Source organism: Gracilinanus agilis, chromosome 3 (assembly GCF_016433145.1).
Source record: "Gracilinanus agilis isolate LMUSP501 chromosome 3, AgileGrace, whole genome shotgun sequence".
Lineage (NCBI taxonomy): Eukaryota > Metazoa > Chordata > Mammalia > Didelphimorphia > Didelphidae > Gracilinanus > Gracilinanus agilis.
Window position 1 is genome coordinate 498,991,077 of NC_058132.1, and position 25,688 is coordinate 499,016,764.

At 36.4% G+C, this 25,688-nt stretch overlaps 1 protein-coding gene across 1 annotated transcript in view; it reads left to right on the top strand.

The window, feature by feature from the left end:
• The window catches only part of LOC123242598 (opsin-3-like), a 259,036-nt gene that overhangs the window by 36,723 nt on the left and 196,625 nt on the right, over nucleotides 1–25,688 (top strand). Inside the window, exon 2 of the mRNA XM_044670486.1 lies at nucleotides 2,404–2,729. Within this exon, the coding sequence (XP_044526421.1) occupies nucleotides 2,404–2,729 (326 nt within the window). The remainder of the gene's footprint in view (nucleotides 1–2,403; nucleotides 2,730–25,688) is intronic.

Sequence of the window (25,688 nt, forward strand, 5' to 3'; positions counted from 1 at the left end):
TTTTCATTCATTCATCATTTGTTTATTTATTTATTTTAAATGCTTTTAATTCCCCCCAGACCCCATGGTTACACAATTCTTGCTGTCTCCTTCCCCTCTTCCTTTCCTCCTCCTGGAGCTGACAAGCAATTCCACTGGGATATATATATATATATAATCACTCAAAACCCATTTCCATATTATTCATTTTTTGTAATTAAGTAATCTTTTAAGACCAAAACCCCCAACTAATATATCCATAAAAAGAAGTGATAAATCATATGTTTTCTTCTGCATTTCTACTCCAACAGTTCTTTATCCAGCTATGGATAACATTCTTTCTCATAAGTCTCTTAGGATTATCCTGGATCATTGCATTGCTATTAGTAGCAGAGTCTATTATAATTAATCATCCCACAATGTTTCAGTTACTGTGTATAATGTTCTCCTGGTTCTGCTTATTTCACTCTTCATCAGTTCATGTAGGTCTTTCCAGTTCTTAAAGAAATCAAGCAGTTCATTGTTCCTTATAGCACAATAGTAATCCATCACTATCATATACCATAATTTGTTTAGCTATTCTTCAATTGAGGGACATCTCTTCATTATGGAAATATGTTTTGCATGCTAAAACGTGTATAACCCAGAAAAAATGTTTATAATCTGGAATGGAGAGGGAAGGGAGGGAGGAAGATAATTTGGATCTAAGATGCAAACTTTAAAAAACTTACATGGAAAATTGCCATTACATGTAATTAGTAAAATAAAATATCTTAAAAAATAAATTATTCTCATCTGCCCATTCTGCTGGGGGAAGTCTTCACATACTTGGGACACATATTCCCCGACTCATGATGGATTTGAGACCTATTGGTTGCCCTCAACCTAGTTTAGCCTCCCTACCTAGAGGTTTTACCAGGGTATGGCAGCTGCATGTCTTTCCTGGAACCACAGGTGTTATGTATGGTGCCTTACTAGCATGACGTTTCTAATTTAACTGGGGTCAATCTCATCCAGGCAATGGCATGAGGGAGAAAAAGGAGTAAGACAGGTGGCAAAGAGGAGTAGAGAATCTGGTTCATTATAGTCCAATTTGCAACAGTGACATTTATTTGAGAAAAAAAGGATAAGGAAAGAGACCAATCATTTAAGGCTATTGTACCAGGTGCTAATCATCTTTTGATTTGAATTTGATGTGACCTGATATCCATCAAAGAATTATTTAGTTCTTAAGAATATTGCTTGCTTTATTAAGTCATTCCATGACAATAAGAGCACTATGGATTTTTCTAGCACCTGTGGCTTGAAATCTTGTATATCAAAGTCTGAATCCCACAGAGAGGGCCAAACTATGTAGCACATTTTTGCAACTTAGTCATAAAAAGTAAAACTGAAATGACTCCTTCCAAAATATGTAATCATAAATCTTTAACACAATTTTCTAACTACAGAAAAGAAAAAAATGATTTCCTTTACACAAAAGAGGATTTATATATTATGAGTAAGAGCTAACACTATTGATTGTCAATACCACTCTTATCTGATAATTAACTTTCAGCTCTGCTGAATTGATTGTTTTGAAATTCACTTGGACAAAATATCTTTAAAATCTCCTTGAAACAGCAATATTGAGAAACATTGAGTATGGAATTATAATAAAAAACAAGCCTAAGAAATTTCTGTCAGCAAAACAATAAAGTAGCTGGGAATGAATAGAAGGCAAAATAAAGCCTAAGCAAGTGACATAATAATATTTATAAAAATAGATTTGTCTGAAGCTTGAATGTTAGTTACACCTCAGGGTGGCATGGTGGTTCCTTTCTCTCATGGTGTTTCTCTGCCATCTTGGGCCAACGTTCTTCATATTGAGTCCTACACTTGCTTCTACGTCTTACTCAACAATTGCACTCCAAGTAGAATTCCAGTAACTCATTAATCAGTTCCTTAAGTGGTATACAAAGGGCTATCTTCACAAGAGCCCTGTGTGGTTGGTTGGAGTTAGGAAGATCTAAATTTAAATGCCACTCCAACCTGTGGTTACATAGGAACTGGCCTTGGACTGGTCATTCAAGTTCTGAGTGATCCAGGCAACTTTCTAAAATCTGTAATTGCAAGCATATTGTTGAACTACCAGGGTAGGCTGAATTCTTCACCGTGAGTTCCCTAATTAGATGAAATCATAGGTCTCGATATTCTCTCTATCTTGGTGTCCCGCTCTTTTATTTTTCCCTTTTACCTACTCATCATTCTTGCCCTAACAAATTTGTGGTTGTGGGGAGGATGCAAGGGAGGGGGAAGCCAGAGCCTGTAAAAGTCAGAAAACACACACACACACACACACACACACACACACACACACACACACACATAAATGATTGTTCCATTATATTGTGTTTAACTCATCCTTGGAATGATTGGTTGCAGGTATCGTGTCCCTAGTTTCCCTGGCTATCCTGTCCTATGAGCGCTACAGGACCCTCACTCTTTGCCCGGGACAAGGGGCAGACTATCAGAAGGCACTCTTGGCTGTTGCTGGATCATGGCTGTATTCTTTGGTTTGGACTGTACCACCTCTGATTGGCTGGAGCAGTTATGGAACTGAGGGAGCAGGGACGAGCTGTTCAGTGCACTGGACCTCAAAATCAGTTGAATCGGTGTCCTACATCATGTGTCTCTTCATCTTCTGCCTGGTCATCCCCATCTTGGTTATGGTCTATTTCTATGGACGACTTCTGTATGCAGTCAAGCAGGTGAGTCATCCTTCACCTCGACCTATTCCAGGTGAAGGAGATACTTTTAGTCTTATTTGTGAATTAAAGTTTTCAAAATAGATTGATATGCTTATTATATACAATCTCAAACGCGAGCAAAACCAATAAACTATACATTTATATCTAGTTAGGTTTTTTAAAATTAATTTCTACACAAAGAAATTACACATCTCTACAATTTGTCCATGAGACCATATTCATTATTCCGTCTATATTGTCTTCTGTTCTCTCTCTATCCATTCATCTATTTTTGCTTCAATTTTTCCTTTTTCATATTTGTTGAGTATAGAGACTGCTATAGTTCTCATTTCTTTATTTCATGATAATTCATCTGTCTATACAAACTCTTTCATATTCCTCACGCTTAGAATTAACATAGTAATAATTCACTACATTGTTATCAAATAATTTAATCAGTCATTTGCCCATTTTGTATATTTAGGGTTTTTTTTGAGTCCTTTTCAATTACAGATGCTGCTTTATGTATCCTTTTGAAGAGCTAGTTCTATTTTTTCTTTATTATAACATTAAGGGTGCCTTCCTAATAATAGGATTAGAGAAATCAAAGAATGTGATTATTTTTATGACTCTTCATGTGATAGATTGTCCTCCAAAAAATCCCCACTTGTGATCCATGAGAATATTTGTTTCTCCACAATCATTCCAGGCATTGCATTTTGTCATTTTTTTAGTTGTTGGTTAGTTCATCAAACATACACATACGCTGTCCATAACCAAACCTTTTGACCCTATAGAAAGGAGGCTGATGTGTGTTTGACCCTTGTTACTCAATGACTCTTTAAAACTAAGCTTTTTTAAAAATTTTATTTTTATTTATTTTTAAAAATTATATTATATCATTATCTTATCTCATCTTATTTATTTATTTAATTTATTATATTATTTTTAAAATATTTCTACCTGATTCCTTAAATACATGATAAGAGAGATGAGGAAAAAGTTCCTCAGAGGGAAGATAGAATCATCTCGAATTATATGAACATAAAGGGAGCAGCGTGACCACTTGGATCGGGTTTCTTAGTTCTTTTTCCCAGTATGGCCTCAAATTTAATGAGGCCAAAGAAGCTAATTGATCTGGAAGTGAAATTCCGAACCTGTGATTTCTTTGGTATAAAGAACTCCTAGTATGAAAGATTCCTCCACTGAGGTAGATCATCAACTCATTGTTTAAGAAAATTTCCCATGATTACGTAGCTAGAAAGTTTCAGATGTGAGACTTGTGCCCAGGCCTGAGTGGCTTTACAGAGCAGAAAAATTTGGGTGGCCTATTCTAATAATTATTATAAATTAGTTCAAAACTAGATGAAAGAATAATAATGAGGAAAAATATTCCATGTAATTGAAACAATTCATTTCTAAGCTTCTTCAACTAGTTATATGAAAAATGGGCAATAGATATTAGAAATGATGACTAGATTGTAATAACTTTATATGGAAGTATAAAAGATTGAAAGTGAAGTCATCCCAAAGGCATTTAAATGATGAAAATGGAAGTTCAGTAAAATGGAAAAGATCTTCAAAGATTTTTATAACTATTTTCATCATTGATAATAATAGAAGCATATATTGTCCTGGAAATACAATAGAGGATGTAGAATAGAATGCAAATCGGAAAACCTGCAAAATTAGACCCAAAATACCTAGAGAAGATTTATGTTGCAGGTGACACATTATGTGAGCATTGCATTATCAATTCACAGGTCATCTGAATGAGACGATACTAAAGGTTTGAGAAAAAACTTCAGATCTCATTAATATTGAAAAAAGCAGAGTTGATAACTACTAACCAATATGCCTACTTTCTCATTTATTCTCAACTTTTATTAGAATCATTTACATATATATCAGGGATATCCTTAATGATGGTACTGCTCAGACATTTATAAGCAATATTCTTCAATGGACTCTATCTTTAGGAGATAGATTGAAAGATATTGATAATACAAATTCCACTCTGCTTGTTTTTGATTATGAAAAAGCATGATTCAGTAGAGTAAAATATAGCCTTAAAATCAGTAAGTCAACATGCATTTATTAAATTGCTACTGTATGCTAGATGATGTCCTATGTATCCTCTCTTCCAACAAGAATCCTCAGATATATACATCAGACTGGAGAGTCCTTGAAACATAGAACAATGGCTCTCTGGTTATAAATGTCAAACGAGGCATGAAAAGAACAAGATGTATGGTTTCTCCAGATGTTTGGCACTCTGATGGAGGAGATCTAGCACAGGGTTCAACCTGAATGGAAATCTTCTTTGGATGGCGAGATTCTCCCCATTCTCCTGTTTAAGACTGCATTGTGCCGAATGTACCAAAGTGCAGTAAATTTCCTGTCTTCCTAGAAAAGACCTGAAACTTCTTATGAGGTTAGCCTGACAAGCCAGTAGAGGAAAGATAATGATTGTCCAGATTATGACAGGCAGTTGTATGGATCACATATAGACCTTATTCATTACTATTTCACTGTTTCATCTGGGGTTAAACAGATAAGAATTTCACTTCATCATTCCTCTCCCTTTTTAAAATGTGCAGTAACTGCATCTTCATTATCCACAATGAATTAAAGTCAATGGAAATTATTTATTTCTACAAAAACCCATTTTATGAAGCTCCTTTATTTTTTCAGATGCTTAATGATCTCCTGAGGGAATAGAACTTTACAGCAATGGAACTTTATCAGTAGACTTCATTCCTCCTTCAGGATGTAAATTTTCCCTGAACTAGAAATGTAGCTGAAAAAATTATAGATTACTCATTCATTATTTAGTTAAGAATTAAGCCTTTCTGTACTTCTTACAACAAATGATCTCAATAAAAAATTAGTTTCACGTGCCACTGATAGAGACTACTATTTCATAGGCAAAGAGCAGTCATGCGGACAGCCTGAAAAGTGGTTATTATATGGTATTCTTTTTGTTGTCTTCTGGGAAGCCTTAGGCAGTTCAGCTTATTTAATGTTTCCTGGCTTACAAGACTTTAATTAGAGCATAGCTAATGCATTTCAACTCTGAACTAGGATGTGCTCTTTGGTTAACAGTTAGTGATAAATACAGGCTATGAAATGTTAAAAAAATTTAAATCTTTTCCTAGCAATGTCAGGTTAAAATAGGGATGTACTTTTCATTATTTTTTCCTCTGGTGCATCCAATTGATTATAAATATTCCTTCAGCCATTATTATTTTTTAAAGTTTTTAACTCAAGCCCTGTCACTACCTTACTGAAGAAAACCTGAAACATTGGCAGAGGAAACACTTTATTAGTGGTTTTTTTTTAACTCTTACCTTCTGTCTCTTGGAATCGGAAAAAAAAAACATTGGTTCTAAGGCAGAAAAGTGGTAAGGAACAGACAATGGGGTTTAGGTGACTTGTCCAGGGTCACATGGCTAGGAAGTGTTTATTAGTGATAACAGTGATAGTTTTCTTCTTGTTTCTAAGAAGTGAAATAAAGATCAAGCAATCAATGCTTGAAGTAGACTAGAAATAAGAAATTAAAGTTGTCTTCTTGACTTTTAGGTAGGACTCCTTGTCGCCAGTTGTATCAGATCCATAATTAGGTATTTTTTTTTCATAAATCTGTCAGCTGCAGACTTCTCTTGGATCATATCATTCCCATTACCTCTATCCTACATTGTCTGATTTCTTAGTGTCGTGCATCTGTTTGTGGTACATGGTCCAGATGGTGTAGAATATAATTTATCTTTTCCCCCAACGCCCCTGCAAATAGGCAGGCAGCTTTACATAAGGCCTTGAAGAAGAGGGTATTTCTTCCATCATTGCTGTATTTCTTTAGTCAGTATTAAAAGCCCAAATTTTCAAGTATAGCATGTGCTCCTACATTAGTGATGATAGATGTATATAATTATGTGTATATGCGTTTTCAAATTAAACTCTCATTAGCTGATCGTTTCAAGAACAAACAAAACATTCTGTCAGCTATTTTTAGAATCCAGACATCTAATGACTGGTGTTTCGTCATAATTGCCTTACCTAATGGAGAAAAGATAAAACACAGAGCTGGATTTGCGAAAGGGGAAACAGAAAGTAAGGAGCCTGAATTCCCACTTAATGTACACCTGCCTTTTCTTTCGTGCTTTCTGATTGACAATAGTTTACAACAAACATTAAAAGAAACTATTGGCCAGATGCACAGAATAATTTGTTGCAGTTCAGTAATTTAGTGGCTGTACTTACTGCTTTAAAGTTCTAGCACCTTTGTAAAGCCAGTGATTGAAAAAAAATGCCATGATGAATCCTATTTTATAAGAGTAACAGTTCTTCCATTGTTTGTGTCTTTTCTCAAAGGACCATTTGTGATTTATGTTGGTATACTTATAAACAGATGTGATCTTTCAAATTCTAATTTGAAATCAGATTCTACCAAGTTGGATCCCAACTTCTCTTTCGTGGCTCTGTGGAAAACCAGTTTTAGTAGGTCTTACTTTCTAAACCCTAATTCTTCTCTTTGTCAAGGTATTCCATGCCTGGCTTCTAGCATCTTTCTGATTTAGCTTTTCAACTTAACAAAGATTTATCCAGTAACTGCTATTTGGTACTGTACCAGTCACTAGATTTGCTTATCTAAAGGTAATCAGGTCCATGTAGAGCACTGATTCCCAAACTTTTTTGGCCTTCCACCCCCTTTCCAGAAAAAAATATTACTTAGAACCCCTGGAAATTAATTTTTTAAAAATTCAGTAGCAATTAATAGGAAAGATAAATGCACCTGTGGCCATCACCGTCCACCCTGGATCACTGCAGCGCTCCACCAGGAGGCGGTGGCACCCACTTTGGGAATCAATGATGTAGAGCATAAGATGATGGAATTGCTGAGTTGCAAAAGATCTTAAAAACCATCTAGTCCAACTCCTTCATTTTACATCTGAAGACAGTATAGTTTATTCATGGTCATTTACGTGTTCACTAAAATATTTATTAAGTACCTACTATGTATGAGAGGAGGTGAACTTATTTGAGAAGAACTCATCAAAATGCATGTCAGATGTATGAAGCTGAGTAGAGTTGAGGCACCTTGGGTGGAGAATGTAGCCAGGATGGGGAGAATAATGGGGCCAAATCATGGTGCTACCTAGTAAGAATGATTTTTATGTTTGTAAAGAGAAGAAAACTTCTAAAATTGTCACTGTCTTTCTGCTCTTTCCTCCATAACTCCTCATCAAAATAGAAAATGGGTACCCAAACTGCAACCCTCATGCTGCGTGTGAGCCCTCCTCCTTACCCCAGACAGGAGAGGGAAGAAGCACTCCCACTGGGCTTCTGGGCAGAGGAGGGGGGTGATGTCCTCAGGTGTGGTGGAGAAGGGGAGGGGAGCCACCTTCTCTGGCATGTGTGCCATAGGTTCGCCAATACAGGTATGGACAAACAAAAGAAACCTATACATTAGCCATATCCAAGCAAATATGTCTCATTATGTACTTGTGCTTCCTCATCAGTCAGTTTCCTTATTCTTACGAAACTTTTAAAATCATCCTTATTCCTCTTCTTGCCAGAGATACTGGTGACTTTAGGGGGGGTGGATATTTCTCGTCCAGAGATGTGATATTGAGAAATCAGCTCCTTTCAGTGACACGTGAATGATATTCAGACAGTCTTACAGAATTATTTGATTTGTGACTGCTCATTCTCCTCAACTATTCCTATCTACTACCTTTTAGGGTGCTAGTCAAATATCTCTTTTGGACACTTCTCAGCTGATGGAAAGGAAATTGCTCTCTTGTGGTTATCTGTCTCAAATTAGTCAGTAGGAAAGAAAAGAAATGCTCTGCTAAGTAAGCTATAAAATGGCATTCAACACTTTAAACTCCTTCCAAAAGTGAAAAATCAGTAAAGAGACAAAAACAAAATTTTGTAGGCACAAAAGATAACTGGGTATATGATAAACTAGAAACATATATTTAAAGTGTCTATATATGACATATATATATATATATATATAATATATATACAATAGTCTCAGTAATGTAGTCTTCTAAGAAGAAATTACAAAAAATAGAAAATATCAGATTGGTCTATTTTTGTATGGGAGTTCTGTTTTCCTTAGAGTTATAGAGGACAAAGACAAATGTTTAGGACAGCTCTTTATAATTAATATAAGTTTCTGTCAGCTCTGAAAAATGCATCCAAGCCATCTTTTGGAAAGCTGTTGTAAGACATTACATACACACACACATCTCCCATTTGTGCATTAAAATGATTATTTAAGGACTTTTTAAAGATACACAATGGAAATAATCGCATTCAACAACCTCTGATCATAAACATCATATAAGATGACATAAAATACACCAAAGGCATTCACCATTATCATGGAGGAGTTCCAGCACAGAGTTTAAGTTGAATAGAGATTCTGTGGGGACAGTGAAGCCCTTCATATATTCTTGTTTTTAGATGACATTATGCTGAATATATCAAGCATATTAAGTATATTATAGAACTTCCTAAAATAGATGTGTAGTCACTCAAAGGACATTGACCTAATCATTTCTCTCCTCAGGAAAGAAAACATAAATGAAGAATGCTTATGGATTAACTTAAAACATATTTAAATTGACCTCCATTAGCAATTATCTTTCAGACAATGTAGATAGATAATGAATTTGGCTCATAGTTGAATGACAAAGATGAACTGGGCTGGATTGTCTTCAGGAAAATGCAAAACTCCTTTAATAACCCCAGGCTTCCCATGAAAGCAAAGTCCTATTTTTATTTAAAAAAACAGTATTTTACTGGTGTTGCTATATGTTAGAGAGACAAGGAATACAAGTCTTCAAGGAACTAAAAATTAATAAATACAGAAAGCAAATGGCCAACAGTAAATGTAGCATGTATAGTAAGTAAACAGTGGATAACTCTTAGATAAAAAACATGTCATCAAAGAATTTTATGAACACACATATATACATATATATGCATGTTTTTGTTCAGTCATTTTCAGTTGTGTAGGAGTCTTTGTGACCACATGGGATTTTCTTGGCAAAGATATTAGAGTAGTTAGCCATTTCTTTCTCTATGCAAGTTTATATATTCAGCTACAAATTCTGTCCTGAATTTCTATCCCATATTACCAACTGTCTATTGGACTTTTCCAAATGGATCGCCCAGAGACATTTAAACTCAGCATGTACAAAACTGAACTCACTATCCTTCCTCTACAACTCATTCCTTTTTTAAACTTCCCCATTTCCTTTGAAGCCACCATTGTACCTGATTCATATATGTTCCTTTTTCCTGATTCATAACTTTATATTAAACTCTTCACTCTTTTTTTATCCAGCCTTTTATACATTTGAATGCCAAATGCTCTTTGGTTCTACCATCAGAAATCTCTATTACCTGAATTTTTCTCTCTACTCACATGGTCAACTACATTACATTGGGCCCCCTTTTTTTGCCTCCCACCTCATTTATTGAAATTGCCTGCTAAATGGGCTTTCTGCCTCAGGTCTTTCTCTATTCTTGTCCATCCCCCACAAGCAGTCAAAGTGATTTTCTTCAAGCATAGATTTGACCCCACCACTTCCCTACTAGACAAACTCCAGTGGCTCCTTCCTGTCACTAGGATAAAATATAAATTCCTCTGTTTAATTTTTCTCCTCTTAATTTTAAATACCTCCTCTATTTGGCCCCAACTTGTATTTTTAGCCTCATTGAGTATCATTCATCATTATACATTTGGTGATGCAACAATATGTGGTTTTCTCTATTCCTCACACACCCTTGTTTTACCTTTCATGACTTTGGACTTTCTTGATGTCAAGTGAAGGATACTTTCTGGTTTTATTAATATCATTCCACTTTGAAATCTCATCTAATCACTTTACTTTGATTCAGTGGAGACTAACCTTTCTGAGCAATAAGTATATCATTCAGGGCCATCCCTGATAGTCCCTCTCCCTGAAAAGATCATAGAATATTAGAGCTAGAGAGGACCTTAGCTACTGTCTAGTTTAGCCATCTGAGTTTATAGATGAAGAGATGGAAGTTCAGAGAATTGAACAGACTTTCCCAGGATGGTGCAATAATAGTAGCAACATCAGACTCCCAAACCAGGACTCTTAAGTCTTTTGACTCCAAGTCCATTATTCTTAACATCCACCATACTTTCTCCATTGAACTGATTTCTGATTTCTCTCACATCCTTCTCTTAAGTCTTTTTTCTCTCAGATTGCAATTGGAAAATGGCTAGTAAAAAAAAATTCATACTAATATGTTAATGACCAGTGGGGCTATAACCCAAAGGTGGGTTGTTTTAGTGCAGTGATTCCCAAAGTGGGCGCTATTTCCCCCTGGTGGGTTCTGCAGCAATCCAAGGGAGGGCAGTGATGGCCACACTTTTTGGGTATTACATTCTATTTTGAGTTCAATAAATAGTTTTATAATTTCCAGGGGGTGCTAAGTAATATTTTTTCTGGAAAGGAGGCTGTAGGCCAAAAATGTTTGGGAACCACTGTTTTAGTGGAACGAGATGAGAACCCAAAGATGTGATTCTTTAATGGAATTATCATTCTTATTTTTTTTTTAGAAAAAAATTTCCATGGTTACATGATTCATATTTTTACTTTCCCCTTCACCCCCCCCCCCCATAGCCAATGCACATTTCCACTGGTTTTAACATGTGTCATTGTTCAAGACTTATTTCTAATGGAATTTTTTTTTTTTATCAGTGATCAAACATTTATTGATTGCTTACTATGTGGTAGGTAGGATGTGTGAGGACTTGTAGCAAAATGTTCATTGCTATCTTCCTACAATCCTATTTCCTTTTTTTTCAAACATTTATTAATATTCATTTTTAACATGGTTACATGATTCATGCTCCTCCTTTCCCCTTCGCCCCCCGCACTCCCCCCACCCATGGCCAACGCACATTTCCACTAGTTTTGTCATGTGTCCATGATCAAGATCAATTTCCAAATTGTTGGTAGTTGCATTGGTGTGGTAGTTTCGAGTCCACACCCTCAATCATGTCCACCCCGACCCATGCGTTCAAGCAGTTGTTTTTCTTATATGTTTCCTCTCCTGCAGTCCTTCCTCTGAATGTGGGTAGCGTCTTTACCATAAATCCCTCAGAATTGTCCTGGGTCATTGTATTGCTGCTGGTACAGAGGTCTGTTACATTCAATTTTACCACAGTATATCAGTCTCTGTGTACAATGTTCTTCTGGCTCTGCTCCTTTCGCTCTGCATCAGTTCCTGGAGGTCTCTCCAGTTCGCCTGGATTTCCTCCAGTTTATTATTCCTTTTAGCACAATAGTATTCCATCACCCGCATATACCACAGTTTGTTTAGCCATTCCCCAATTGAAGGACATACCCTTCTTTTCCAATTTGTTGCCACCACAAAAAGCCAGATCTCTTCCATTTTCCTCAAAATCTCAGTTTTGAACTCTTCCATAGCTTGTGAGGAGTTTTCCTTATTTGAGGAGGGTCCGGATGCTTGTTTGTTCTCCTCCTCTGTTTGCTCAGTTGTCTGGATTTTCTCTGTGTAAAAGTTGTCAAGTGTTAAAGACTTCTTTTTCTTGTTGTTAATCTTTCTCTTCTGAACTTCCTGAGACTGGGTAGCCATCATTAGCCCAGCAGCTTCTCAGGTTTATCCTCGTGCTCAGGGTCTGTCCGTGGTCAAGTCCCCTGGTGGACCCCCTTGCTTGACTGTCTGCTGGAGGTTTCTTTACAAGTCTCAGGGCGCTGCTTCCACAGTAGTATACCCGTCTGCACTGGTTCCCCACTCAGGGTTTCAGAGCTTTAGCTTGTGGCTGTGTCTGCCTCCACCCACGCCTTCCGCCTGTGCCTGCGTTCTGACCCCGCACTCTGCACACTGAGTCCGCTCTCGGCGTCCTGCTCCCATGCTCAAATTTTGTGTGCGTTTGTTAGCTTTTTGGGGTCCTAAATCTTGCTGCTCTCAGGAACAGGCCCCGGAGCTGCCAATGACTCGATGGGTGCCCCAAACTTGCTCTATTTCTTTTTAGCTGGCTTCGGCGCTATAGGTGTTGTGTGTGGAGGGGTTGGGGGTGGGGTGGTTGCTCAGCCCGCGATTTAGTGAGAGCTGTTTCACCCCTTTATAGCATGGAAATGCCTCGATTCCACGTACCTTCCACGCTGTGCCCTGTTGTGGGGTTCCTCCGTTTGTCTGGACTTGTTTTTATATCCCCTTGAGGAGTTTTGTGTGTTTTGGTCAGGAGAGGTTAAGAGCTGCTTCTTACTCTGCTGCCATCTTAACCTGGAACCTCCTCTAATGGAATTATTTTAAGAAGTTTAAGTTTAAGCTATTCAGAAGTTTAAGAAAGACTTTTGGGGTCCCATCTTTATGGCTCTCCCAAGTGCCATTGAGTCTACATAATATACTCCAAAGAGCAATCTGGTTCAGCTTTAGAAGTTTTGGGAGAGCCTCATAATTCTCTAGTGATGATTTGGATCTCTAATCCCCTATGGACTGCAAAAGACAAATTGAAACTCTTTTAAATTTAGCAATAGCCCTTCCCTTTTGTAGCTCCCTTTTCCTAGTTGGTAGTTACCAAAGGCAAAGTAAGCAATAATTTTGCCTAAAATATTGGAGGTAGGATCAGAGGGGTTACCTTCTCTGGCCTTTGCAAGGCTTCTGTTCATGTCTTTGTTGGGGATTCGGTCATCTCCTACCATAACTGAGTTCCAGGGAGTTAGGAAAATAAGGCTGAGGTGGTGTCTTCAAAGATGGAAATGGTAGTGGAAGCCAAGTTATGGTAGAGGTATATGAGAAGGCACAAAGGTATGAGCACCTAGCACAGTGCCTGGCTTATAGTAGTTGCTCAATCTTCACGTATTGATTGAAAAACTCCTTTCAATGTTCAGCCTTTGTATGTTTGCAAAGCTAACAATCAGGTCTGTAAGCAGCAACTTTGAGCTTTGCACCCAACCTGGACCAACTCGAGAAGTGGCTCTTAAGCATGCCCACTGTGATGAAAGTGCTACGATGAAAGGAGCATTCTCCATAACTGGCTTTGTTAAGTGTACCAGAGAAATGAAGCATTATGATCCTGTGGAGAAGAGGACTGAGCCATATCTGCTTTTTAGAACAATTTGTTTGAAACTCCTCAAACCCACTGTGCCAGGTAGATTAAACAAATGGGCTACACTGTGTTAACAAATTTAGAATAATAGAATTTTAGTGAGAAGGGGTCTCAGAGGCATAGTTCACTCATTACAAGAGTGCTGTGAATGGAAAAGCTTTTGCCTGGCAAACTTGGAGCTAAAGGACTTATATAATTTTCAGCAGAAAGTGTTGATATATACTATTTGCATCAGAAATAGCACAGAACACATTCTAAGTTCTTTGTTCTTTAGTTATTTCAGTCACGTCCAACCATTTATGACTCCATTTGGAGTTTTCTTGGAAAAGATACTAGAGTGGTTTGCCAGTGGTTTCCTTCTCTAGCTTATTTTACAAATGAGGAAACTAAGGCAAACAGGGTTAAGTGACTTGCCCAGAATTGAGGCCAGATCTGAACTCAGGAGGATGAGTCTTCCTGTCTCCAGGCCCAAACTTTGTTCACTTTACCACTAACTGGTCTAGTTCTTAGAACCCTGGATTTGTGGGCAAAAGACTTCTTTCAAAGCCGATTTCTGCTACTTTCCATCTATGTGACCTTGGAAAAGTCCCTTTCTGTCTTTAGGATTTAGCTTCTTTGCCTGTAAAATGATGAGTGTTGTACTAGGTGATTTCTCTGACCTATTTCTTGTAGCTCTAAGTTCTGAGTGGTCTCCAATCTTATCCTAGATTTGTTCTAAGTGCCAGAATTAACAGCAGATATTTAATGGTCTGTTATATGAATGAAACTGTGTCAGGTGGTAGATGTCTGGGGTGTGGCGTGGAGATAGGGATGGGGATTGCAAAGAAGACACAAAAGCATGGTCTTGTTCTGCCTGCCAAGAGATTTTAATCAGCTGACATCTAACTAACAAGTAGGTCCAAAGAGGAGTAGGAGCAGAGCAAAGAGCCAAAGGGCTCTAGAGAAGGAAAATAACATTTTCATTTGGGAGAGGAGGGGTCCGAAAAGGCTTAATGAATGGAGGAGGCTGAGTTGAGCCTTGAAGGTAGAGAAATATTTTGATAAGTGAAATTGAGGAAGGGGAACATCATGTCTATGAAGCTTGTAGGCAAATGTGTGGGGGCTGAAAAGGGCAAATGGCTGGGATGTGGAGTGTGTAAAAGAGATAAACTTAAAAAAATCTTCATAAGCTACCTGGAAACTATTGACTTTGAGTTGATTAATTACTGCCCCTTCAATGTTGTCAATATAAGCTTATGCAATGATGGTTTGTATATAGAAGCTTTTCTACCTTGAATCTGCTCTGCAAAATAGAGTTCATCGTGAACAAAGCTCTCCCTTTCCCTTATGGGTTCTGCAGTCCATTTTGTAAGACTCTGGCTAAAAGCTCATCCAGTTAAAGTGAAGCTTTAACCTTGACAGTTTTACTTGTTGCCTTGAAAATATTGAACGTATTTTGCCATGATATTTTATCATGTTAAAAATCATATTGATGTCCACTTCAGGGGTTTGCTTCTGACCCTCTTCTTCAATCATAAAAAAATAATCAGCCACAGAGAAATAGCCTTCTGCCATGCTATATAAATATTTTCCACAAACCTCCTGCACTAAATGCAATTGTAGGAGAAAACCTTTATATGTTCCTCGTGTTACCAAAATATTGGCATTTTCTTTGTGGGTTACAGGCAACCTTATGTGAATTTGATGAAGATCATTAAAGAAGCCCATGAACATAGTAGACTAATGTCTGATAAACCCAAAGATTCTAATTCTAATTAAAGGATTAAACATTAGACAAACTGCCAACATGCCTGAAAAGAAGTCTGGCATAAACTAGGTTAAGACCAATATCTCACAATGTATTACAGACACTAGCTGGTCTTCATGACCTTGGACAAGTCACTGAACCTCTGTTTGCCCTGGAGACAGCTAGGGGGCTCTATAGATAGATGACCTCAGCTGGGCTTGGAGTTGGGAAAATCTGAGCTCAAATCTGTCCTCAAATACTTACTAGCTATGTGAATCTAGGCAAGTCACACAGCTTTAATCCACTGGAGAAGGAAATAATAAATCATTCCAGTATCCTTACCAAGAAAACCCCATGGATAGTATATATAGTCCATGGCAGTAATGAAGAGTTGGACATGACTGAAAAACAACAAGCTCCAAATGAACACAAGGCAGACTTAAAGAGTGACTTCAATAACAAATTAAAGAATCAAGGAAGAAATTACCAAGTTCATAACTCTAGTTTCATCTTAAACATTTCAATCTCTTTCAGGCTTCCTTTTATCCCATCAGTTGCCAAGTATTCCTGCTTCTACTCCACAACATTTCTCTTCACACAGTGAATCACATTATGGTCCTCATCACCTCTCATCTAGATTACTGCCAACATCTCCGGATTTGTCTCCCAGACTAAGTTCTTTACTTAATATGGTCCATTCTCCATACAGCTCCCAAAGTGATTTGCTTTAAGCAAAAATCTGACCCTACCACTTCTCTACTCAATAAACTCCAGTGGCTCTCTACTACTCTGAGGGTAAAATAGAAATTTCTTTATTTATCTTTTAGAGCCCTTTACTATGTGATCCTAACCCACAGTTCTAGACTCAGCGTACATTACTCCTGATCCCATACTTGGTGATACAAACCAAATTGGCCTTCTCACTGTTTCTTACACATCCATCCTATCTTCTGCTTCTGTACTTTTTTTTTCTTCTGATTTTATGCCAGGAAAAGAATATTTATTCACTTTATTGATATAACTCTACTCTGAAATCGAATTTGGTAACCTTACTTTCATGCTTTGGAGAGTAACTCTTCCAAGCTATTAATATATCATTCAGGTCCAGTTCTGCACAGCCCTCTCTTCCCAAAAGATCATGGAATAGTAGGGCTGGAAAGGATCTTTGAAATCACCATGGCTAGCCATATGAGTTTGCAGATAAAGACCCTAAAGCTCAGAAAATTTAGGAAAATTCCCAAGATCATGTAGTTAGTAGAATTAGTGTCGGAAGTCAACTCAAATCTATTGAATCATTTAACTCTAAGTCCATTATTCATTCTATTCAACCAGATTGGCAAGAAATGATTTTTTATATTTGTGGATAGAGAAACAAGGAATAGAAAGAATTATGTAAAATGGACGATTTTGGTTGCACTGAATTATTTTTTGCACAAACAAAACAAATGCAGCTAAAACTAGATAAGAAATAATGTATCTAAGAAAATGTATTTACAGAAAGTTCCTTTGAAAAAGGTCTCATTTCCAAGCTATCTAAAGAATTAATTCAAATTGATAAAGATTAGTGCAATTCCCTAATGACAAGTGGTTGAAGGATATAGTCAATTTTCAAATGAAAAAATCCATATTAACCAACAGAGATTAAAACTGTTCCAAATCAGAAGTACTTAGAGAAATGCAAAGCAAAGAAACTCTGAGATACTCACATACATTGTACTGGCAAATTAACAAAGAATGAAGATTACAAATATTGGAGAGGTAATAGGAAAAGAGGCACATGATGCATTGTTGGTAGAGCTGTGAATTGTTCTAACCATTCTAGAAAGCAATTTAGAACTATGCTGAAAAAGTCATTAAACTGCATATATTATTTGACACCAAAATAGTATAACTATACTCTAAAAAAAGTTCAAAGGTGGAAGGACCCATATGTATAAAAATATTAATAGCAACTTTTTTTGTGGAAATGGTCAATGCTAGAATATTTTTTTTTACTAGGGCTTTATTTTTCTTTATTCAATGGAAGGGGATGTGAGAGGTAAAACAAATTTCTGTTCACTGAAAAAGTTGAATTAAACGAAAAGAATAAAATCAGTTCATAAAAATCTAGATTTAGAAAGTCATTATGAAGAACTTACAAAGTACAACGATTACTGAACATTTTGTACTCTCCATTTTTGCAAGTAGAAAGGCAAGAGAGATAACAAGATAGATAAATATATGGTAGACGGAGAGAGAGAGAGAGAGACAGAGAGAGAGAGAGACATAGATAGATAGATAGAGAGAGAGAGAGAGAGAGAGAGAGAGAGAGAGAGAGAAAGATTATCAAGTAATCATTTTTTTTTGTGCCAGGCCCTCTAAGTGCTGAGGAAAAAAAATAAGTAAGTAAAATGGTCCTGGCACTCAAGTAGGTTAATATTATATTGGGGTGTGTGTGTGTGTGTGTGTGTGTGTGTGTGTAGGAAGAGACACTGCAAGAAGAGAAAGCTGAAAGGAAGGAAAGAAAGGAAAAATCTATAAATAATGACTAGACTCCAAAAGTAGAATAGAATGAAATCATTTTAATGAGAAACATCCCACTCTACCTGAAGACCACACTACATAAAAATGTACTACAACAGTCAATTTCATAATGATGCCATAAAGAAAAAAGTTAAATATTTTCAGCGTAGTACATTAAGAAGGCAGGAAAGCATGGAGCAGAAAGCATTTTAGAAATAGTCTCATCCGAAGTGATTATAGGTTTTTAAGTTTGAGGTCTTAAGCTTTAATCACAAAGGCCACTTAGATCATATCTCTCATTGAACATAATATAAATGTGGCACTATGATAGTACCTTACTGGCATTTATACAGCACTTGTCAAACTATCATTCTACCCAGAAACATGATGGTATACTATCTTCCTGATTAAAGTTTAATGGGAGGTAGGGTGAGACATATATTTGAAAAGATAACTCAAATTTTTCATTTTTAGATCGGATCTATGACTTCATTGGTATATGAAAGTCCCCCAAAGGAAACTCCTTCTCCCACTGCAGACTGGCAGTGCTTTACAGTATATAAATTGCTTAGGAGAAGAGGTTAAGCCTGGTTTTCACCACCAGCATGTAATGGAAATGAGATCATGTGTGTCCTACGAGAAGCTGTGAGCTTGGCCAACATTCCCTAGGAGAGCCAGGTCCATGGGTGTGTTGAAGCCACCATTGTCTGGAGTTGGAGTCTAGCAGTCAGGAGAGCCAATTGTTAAATTTTGAGTGTAGTTGCAATTTACATATGACAGTTTAATTGATTGTTTTGATAGATAACTAGATTTATTTAAATAATTAGCTAATTAGCTAGATCTAACTAGTAGACTTAAGAAAGTGATGGAGAAAATGTTAATAGGGCAAATTAAAATGAAAAGGTACTGTTCAGTTTCAGAGAGTTGGTTGTTAAAACATTTACCAGTATATACCAGAGCAGATCATTCTTGAGTCAAGGAATTGGAGATAACTCTGCTTTTCTCCTAAAATTCACAATACTAATAATGAGGAAGAGAATGGGGGAATTGGCATATACCTATAGAAACTAGATGGCACCACCCACGGAGAAAAAATTGGGGGACCCACATCTGAGCGGGAGGAGAATTGGCACATGTATGAACATATTAGCTTACCATTTGTTAGGAATTACATTAGCTATGTAGCTGGGACTATTAGTACAGAATTAGGGCTTTTCTTTCCTTTTCTTTCATTCATATGTGAAGATATGGATCTCTTCATTCACTGCAGACGACACCTTTAGGTCAGTGATGATGGGGTTACCTCTCATCCCTTTAGATCAGTGGTTCCCAAGCTTTTTTGGGCTACTGTCCCCTTTCTAGAAAAAATATTACTTAGCCCCCTAGAAATTAATTTTTTTTAAAATTTTAATAGCAATTAATAGGAAACATATAAGCACCTGTGGCCATCACCACCCCACCCTGGATTGCTGCAGCATCCACCAGGGGGTGGTGGCATCAATCTAATTTCTTCCACCATTTTAGTAGCACTATGCCCCCATGCCATCTTGGTTTCTGGAGAGGGGAAGAGGATTAGACTCATAGCTTGGCCTAGTGCCTATATAATATTAAACCACTGCTTTATAGTATAGTTTAATATCTGGTACTGCTAGACCACCTTCCTTCACTTTTTTTTCATTATTTCCCTTGATATTCTTGATCTTTTGTTCTTCCATATAAACTTTGTTATAGTTTTTTCTAATTCAGTAAAAAGTTTTTTGGTATTTTTATAGGTATAGCACTAAATAAGTAAATTAATTTGGGTAGAATGCTCATTTTTATTATGTTAGCTTGTCCAACCCATGAGCAATCAATGTTTTTCCAATTGTTTAGATCTAGTTTTAATTGTTTGGAAAGTGTTTTGTAGTTGTGTTCATATAATTCCTGTTTGTTTTGGTAGATAGATTCCTAAGTATTTTATATTGTCTAGGGTGATTTTAAATGGCGTTTCTCTTTCTACCTCTTGCTGTTGTGACGTGTTGGAAATATATAGAAATGCTGATGATTTATCTGTATTTACTTTGTATTCTGCAACTTTGCTAAAGTTGTTGATTATTTCTATTAGATTTTTAGTTGATTCTCTAGGATTTTTTAAGTAGACCATCATATCATCTGCAAAGAATGATAGCTTAGTCTCCTCATTGCCCTTTTTAATACCTTCAATTTCTTTTTCTTCTCTAATTGCTACTGCTAGTGTTTCTAGTACAATGTTAAATAATAGAGGTGATAATGGGCATCCTTGTTTCACTCTGATCTTATTGGAAAGGCTTCTAATTTATCCCCATTTCATATGATGCTTGTTGATGGTTTTAGGTATATACTGTTTATTATTTTTAGGAAAGGTCCTTCTATTCCTATACTTTTTAGTGTTTTCAGTAGGAATGGTTATTGTATTTTGTCAAAGGCTTTTTCAGCATCTATTGAGATAATCATGTGGTTTTTGTTGTTTTGCTTATTGATATGGTCAATTATGTGGATGGTTTTCCTGATGTTGAACCATCCTTGCATTCCTGGTATAAATCCTACCTGATCATGATGGATAACTCTCTTGATCACTTGCTGGAGTTTTTTTGCTAGTATTCTATTTAAGATTTTTGCATCTATGTTCATTAAGGAGATTAGTCTGTAATTTTCTTTCTCTGTTTTTGTTCTACTTGGCTTTGGAATCAGTACTATATTTGTGTCATAAAAGGAATTTGGTAGGATTCCTTCTTTGCTTATTATATCAAATAATTTGTATAGCATTGGGATTAATTTTTCTTTGAATGTTTGAAAGAATTCACTTGTGAATTGATCAGGCCCTGGTGATTTTTTCTTAGGGGGTTTTTGATGGCTTGTTCAATTTCTTTTTCAGATTTGGGATTATTTAGGTATTCTATTTCTTCTGCTGTTAATCTAGGCAATTTATATTTTTGTAAATATTCATCCATATAACTTGGATTGCTATATTTATTGCCATATAATTGGGCAAAATAGTTTTTAATGATTGCCTTAATTTCCTCTTCATTAGAGGTGAGGTCTCCCTTTTCATCTTTGATACTGTTAATTTGGTTTTCTTCTTTCCTTTTATAAATTAGATTTACCAGTACTTTGTCTATTTTATCCATTTTTTCCAAAAAACCAGATTCTAGTCTTATTTATTAATTCAATAGTTCTTTTACTTTTGATTTTATTAATTTCTCCTTTGATTTTTAGTATTTCTAATCTAGTTTTTATCAGAGGATTTTAAATTTGTTCATTTTCTAGTTTTTTAAGTTGCATGACCAATTCATTAACCTCTGCCCTCCCTAATTTGTCAATATATGCACTCAGTGATATAAAATTTCGCCTTAGAACTGCTTTGGCTACATCCCATAGGTTTGGGTAAGGTGTCTCATCATTGTCATTGTCTTCAATGAAATAATTGTTTCTATGATTTATTCTTTCACTAAATTATTTTGGAGAATCATATTATTTAATTCCCAATTAGTTTTTGGTTTGCCTCTCCATGTATTCTTACTAATAACTATTTTTATTGCATTATGATCTGAAAAGATTACATTTATTATTTCTGCTTTTTTGCATTTTTTTGCCATGTTCCTATGCCCTATTACATGGTCTATCTTTGTGAATGTTCCATGTGCTGCTGAAAAGAAGGTGTCTTCCTTTTTGTCCCTATTTATTTTTCTCCATATATCTAATTTTTTTAGGGTTTCATTCACCTCTCTTATCTCTTTCTTATTTATTTTTTGGTTTGATTTATCTAGATCTGATAGGGGAAGGTTGAGGTCCCCCACTAGTATGGTTTTGCTATCTATTTCATCCTTGAGCTCCACTAGCTTCTCCTTTAGAAAATTGGAAGCTATACCGTTTGGTGAATACATATCGAATACTGATATTTCTTCATTGTTTATACTGCATTTTATTAGTTTGTAGTTACCTTCCCTATATTTTTTAACCTTATCTATTTTTACTTTGGTTCTGTCAGAGATCATGATAACAACCCCTGCTTCTTTTTCTCATTTGAAGCCCAATAGCTTTTGCTCCATCCTCTTTTTCACTCTGTGTATGTCTATCTGTCTCATGTGTGTGTCTTGTAGACAACATATGGTAGGATTTTGTTTTCTAATCCACTCTGCTATTTGCTTCTGTTTTATGGGCAATGTCATCCCATTCGCATTCAGAGTTATAATTATCAATTGTGTATTCTCAGACATTTTGATTCTCTCTCCTAGTCCTGTCCTTCTTTCACTGTTTCCTTCTATACCAGGGTTTTTTTTAAAAATCAGTTCCTATAACCCCTTCCCTTGTTGTACTTCCCTTCCCCCCCTCCCTTCTTATTCCCCTCTTGCTATTCTTTAAAGCTAGGTCGAGTTCCCCCCCAAGCCTTCTCCCTCCCTAGTATTGCTTCCCTCCCCCACCAGTCCTTTTGTTACCCATCTACTTCTCTATAGGGCGTGAATCAATTCTCTTCCCCAATGGATCTGATTGTTCTTCTCTCTTTAAGTTGATTTCAATGCACTTAAGTATTGAATATTTCCTCTCTCTAACCTCTTTACCCTTACTGTGTATTGTTATTTTTCCCTGTTGGTCCCATATGCTTTTTTATGGAATATAAATTCATTCCTTTTTGCTTGTTTTCCTATTTTTATTATTACCTTCTTCCCCCCCAGTTAGTTTTGTATATATTTAAACAAGCATACATACATATATATAATATATATATATACATATATATATATATATATATTGCTTGACATTTCATCTTATACAGTTTATCCCTGTTCCCTCTACGTAAACTTCTTCTAGTTACCCTGTTGATAATAACAATTTTTAATATTTGCCAATATCTTCTTTTCTTCTTGGGATACAAATTGATTGAACTTGTTGGGTCCCTTAAAGAAAAGACTTTTTTCTCCTTCCCCCATTCTCTTAATTACCTTATGTTGATTCTCTTGAGTTCTGGGTTTAGGCAGCAAACTCTCTGTTTATGTTTGGTTTTTTCTTGATGAATGTTTGGAAGTCCTTGATTTTATTGAATGACCATATTTTCCCCTGCAATAATATAGTTAGTTTTGCTGGATAGTTGATTCTTGGTTGTAGACCCAGTTCTCTTGCTTTCCAGAATATTGTGTTCCGTGCCTTCTGGTCCTTCAATGTAGATGCAGCCAGATCCTGTGTTATCCTAACTGTGGTTTCCTGATATCTGAATGACTTCTTTTTAGCAGATTGCAATATTTTTCCTTGGTCTGGTAGTTTTTGAATTCGGCTATAATATTTCTGGAAGTTGTCAGTTGTGGATTAAATGTAGGAGGTGATCTGTGGATTCTTTCAATTTCCACTTTTTCCTTTTGTTCGAGAACTTCAGGGCAATTTTCTCTGATAAGTTTTTGTAAGATGCTATCTAAACTTTTTCTTTTATCATGATATTCTGGTAAACCAATAATTCTTAAGTTGTCTCTTCTAGCTCTGGTCCCCAGATCTTTGGTTGAACCACTGAGGTGTTTCATATTCCTCTCAAATTTTTCATTTAAAAAAAATTTAATATATTCTTGCTGCCTTGTGAAGTCATTTGCTTCTGGTTGTTGAGTTCTGTTTTTTAAAGACTGAATTTCATCCCTGGCTTTTTGATCATCCTTCTCCTTCTGGTCTTATTTTCTTTGTAGATCATCTTTTGCCTTCTTTGCTTCATTTTCAAGCTGGCGAATTCTGGCTTTTAAGACTTTGTTTTCTTGTTTTAGTTCATGTATTTCCTTTTTAAAATTGTCTTCAGCCTCTCTTGATTGCTTTTTGAGTTCCTGAACTTGAATTTTGAGATCTTAAAAAGCCTTTGTCCAGTTTGCTGGAATACTTCCTCTTCTTCTATTTCTATTTCATTTGCTCTCTTTCCACTTCCTTGAAAGAAGCTGTTAATTGTCATTGCTTTTCTCTTTTTCTGTTGCTTACTCATATTTTTTCCTTCCTTGTTCTGCTAGTTTGAGCAGATGTATTTAATCATCTTTGATGAAAGTTATCTTTCTCCAGCTGGCAATGGAGGTTTGTAGTTACTTTCTCTGCCCTCTGAAGGCTTCTTGTCTGTCCAATTGTTGGGATTAATCCTGCATTGATTGGATTAATCTTACTGCTTAATCTGCCCTGAGGCTAAAACCTCCAGAGGAGGGAAAAACAAACAAACAAACAAACATTAATTGAGGAGTAGAAGGAGAGTTTTTTGTTGAACTGAGCTCTCCAGCAGTGGGGTCCCTCTGCACTGTCTGCTGTGTCTGAACTGGTTTTCTTTCCTCTTGAAACCTTTCGTTCTCTATCTCGGTAAGAGGAAGCCATGCTGTCTATGGTCTGGGGTTTGTCTCTCTGTAAGCCACCATCTTCCATGTGTTTTTTGCTGTGTTTCTCTGGTTTTCTCCTCCAGTTACCTCTCCAGTGTTTGTGTTTAACTCCCCAAGTCTGGTGCCAACAAGGCTCTCTCTCTGGTGTGCCCACCCGCCCTGAGATTTCCCAGGCTGCTTTAGACTCCACACAGCATGTGGGGGAGGTGTCCTGGATTCCCCTTCTATGCCCTCAGACCCAACAGTTCAAGAATTGAAGCCTTTTTCTTGGTGTACCTCTTTAGTTGTGCTACAGTAGGGTTCCCCCTGCTCTGTCCTGTTATTGGATTTGGTCCTCTTTCTTCTCAAAGAAGCTCATTGTTTTCTGTCTTGGTGTGTAAGGGTGCAGAGGTTTTAAGATTCACTACGTCTAAGCCGCCATCTTCCCGGAAATCCCCCAAATATTATTTTGTAAGAGCTAACTTGTTGCATCTAAATGGAATTGGGATGCGAGTCACTGGGCCCATAAAATGATGAGAACACAATCAGTATGTTTCTAGTTGATAGGAGAGAACAATCTTTAATCCCTTCAGGGTACTAGGGAACTCTGGAGAGGAAGGTAAAATGTAATGGGTTTATATCTTACAGAGCAGGCCTAAAGTCAAACCATATTATACAAAATAATAATAAATGTCATAAATGATGAATGAATGGGAAGGAGAATAAATTCTAGGACTTTGAGGTATACAATAGTTTGATTTTGGTCTTGCTCTTTGAGATCCAGGCTTAATTTCTCTAACACCATCTTGATTTCTGACCAGGCACTCTTGATAAGGAAAGACTTCATGAAAGAAATGGAATTTCAAAATGACTGAATACTTCTATCCATGTCCTTAGATAAGAGAGTTGTAGCATAATCAATTTTAGCTTGTAGAAAAGTAGGAAGGAGGAAAGCAATAGCCTAAGACACTAACTATAATATGGAGGCAGATAGATACTGTGGTGGATAGAGCCTGGAACTTAAGTTGGAAAAATATAAGTTCAAATCCTGCTTCAGATACTTACTTCTGTGTTAACCTACTTGAAGATGGAAATAGGGTATTTATAAATTGCTTTAGAAGCCTCTATTATTTTTTTATATACTAAGACTGAAAATAAATAAGATTTACATTGATAAAGAACTAGAAAGATTCCAGCCTTTTAAAAAGGCTTAAAAAAATCAATTTTACACCTAGAGAGTAATCTATACTTTTTATACAACTAATATTCCAGAGATTCAAAACATCACTATCTCCACTATT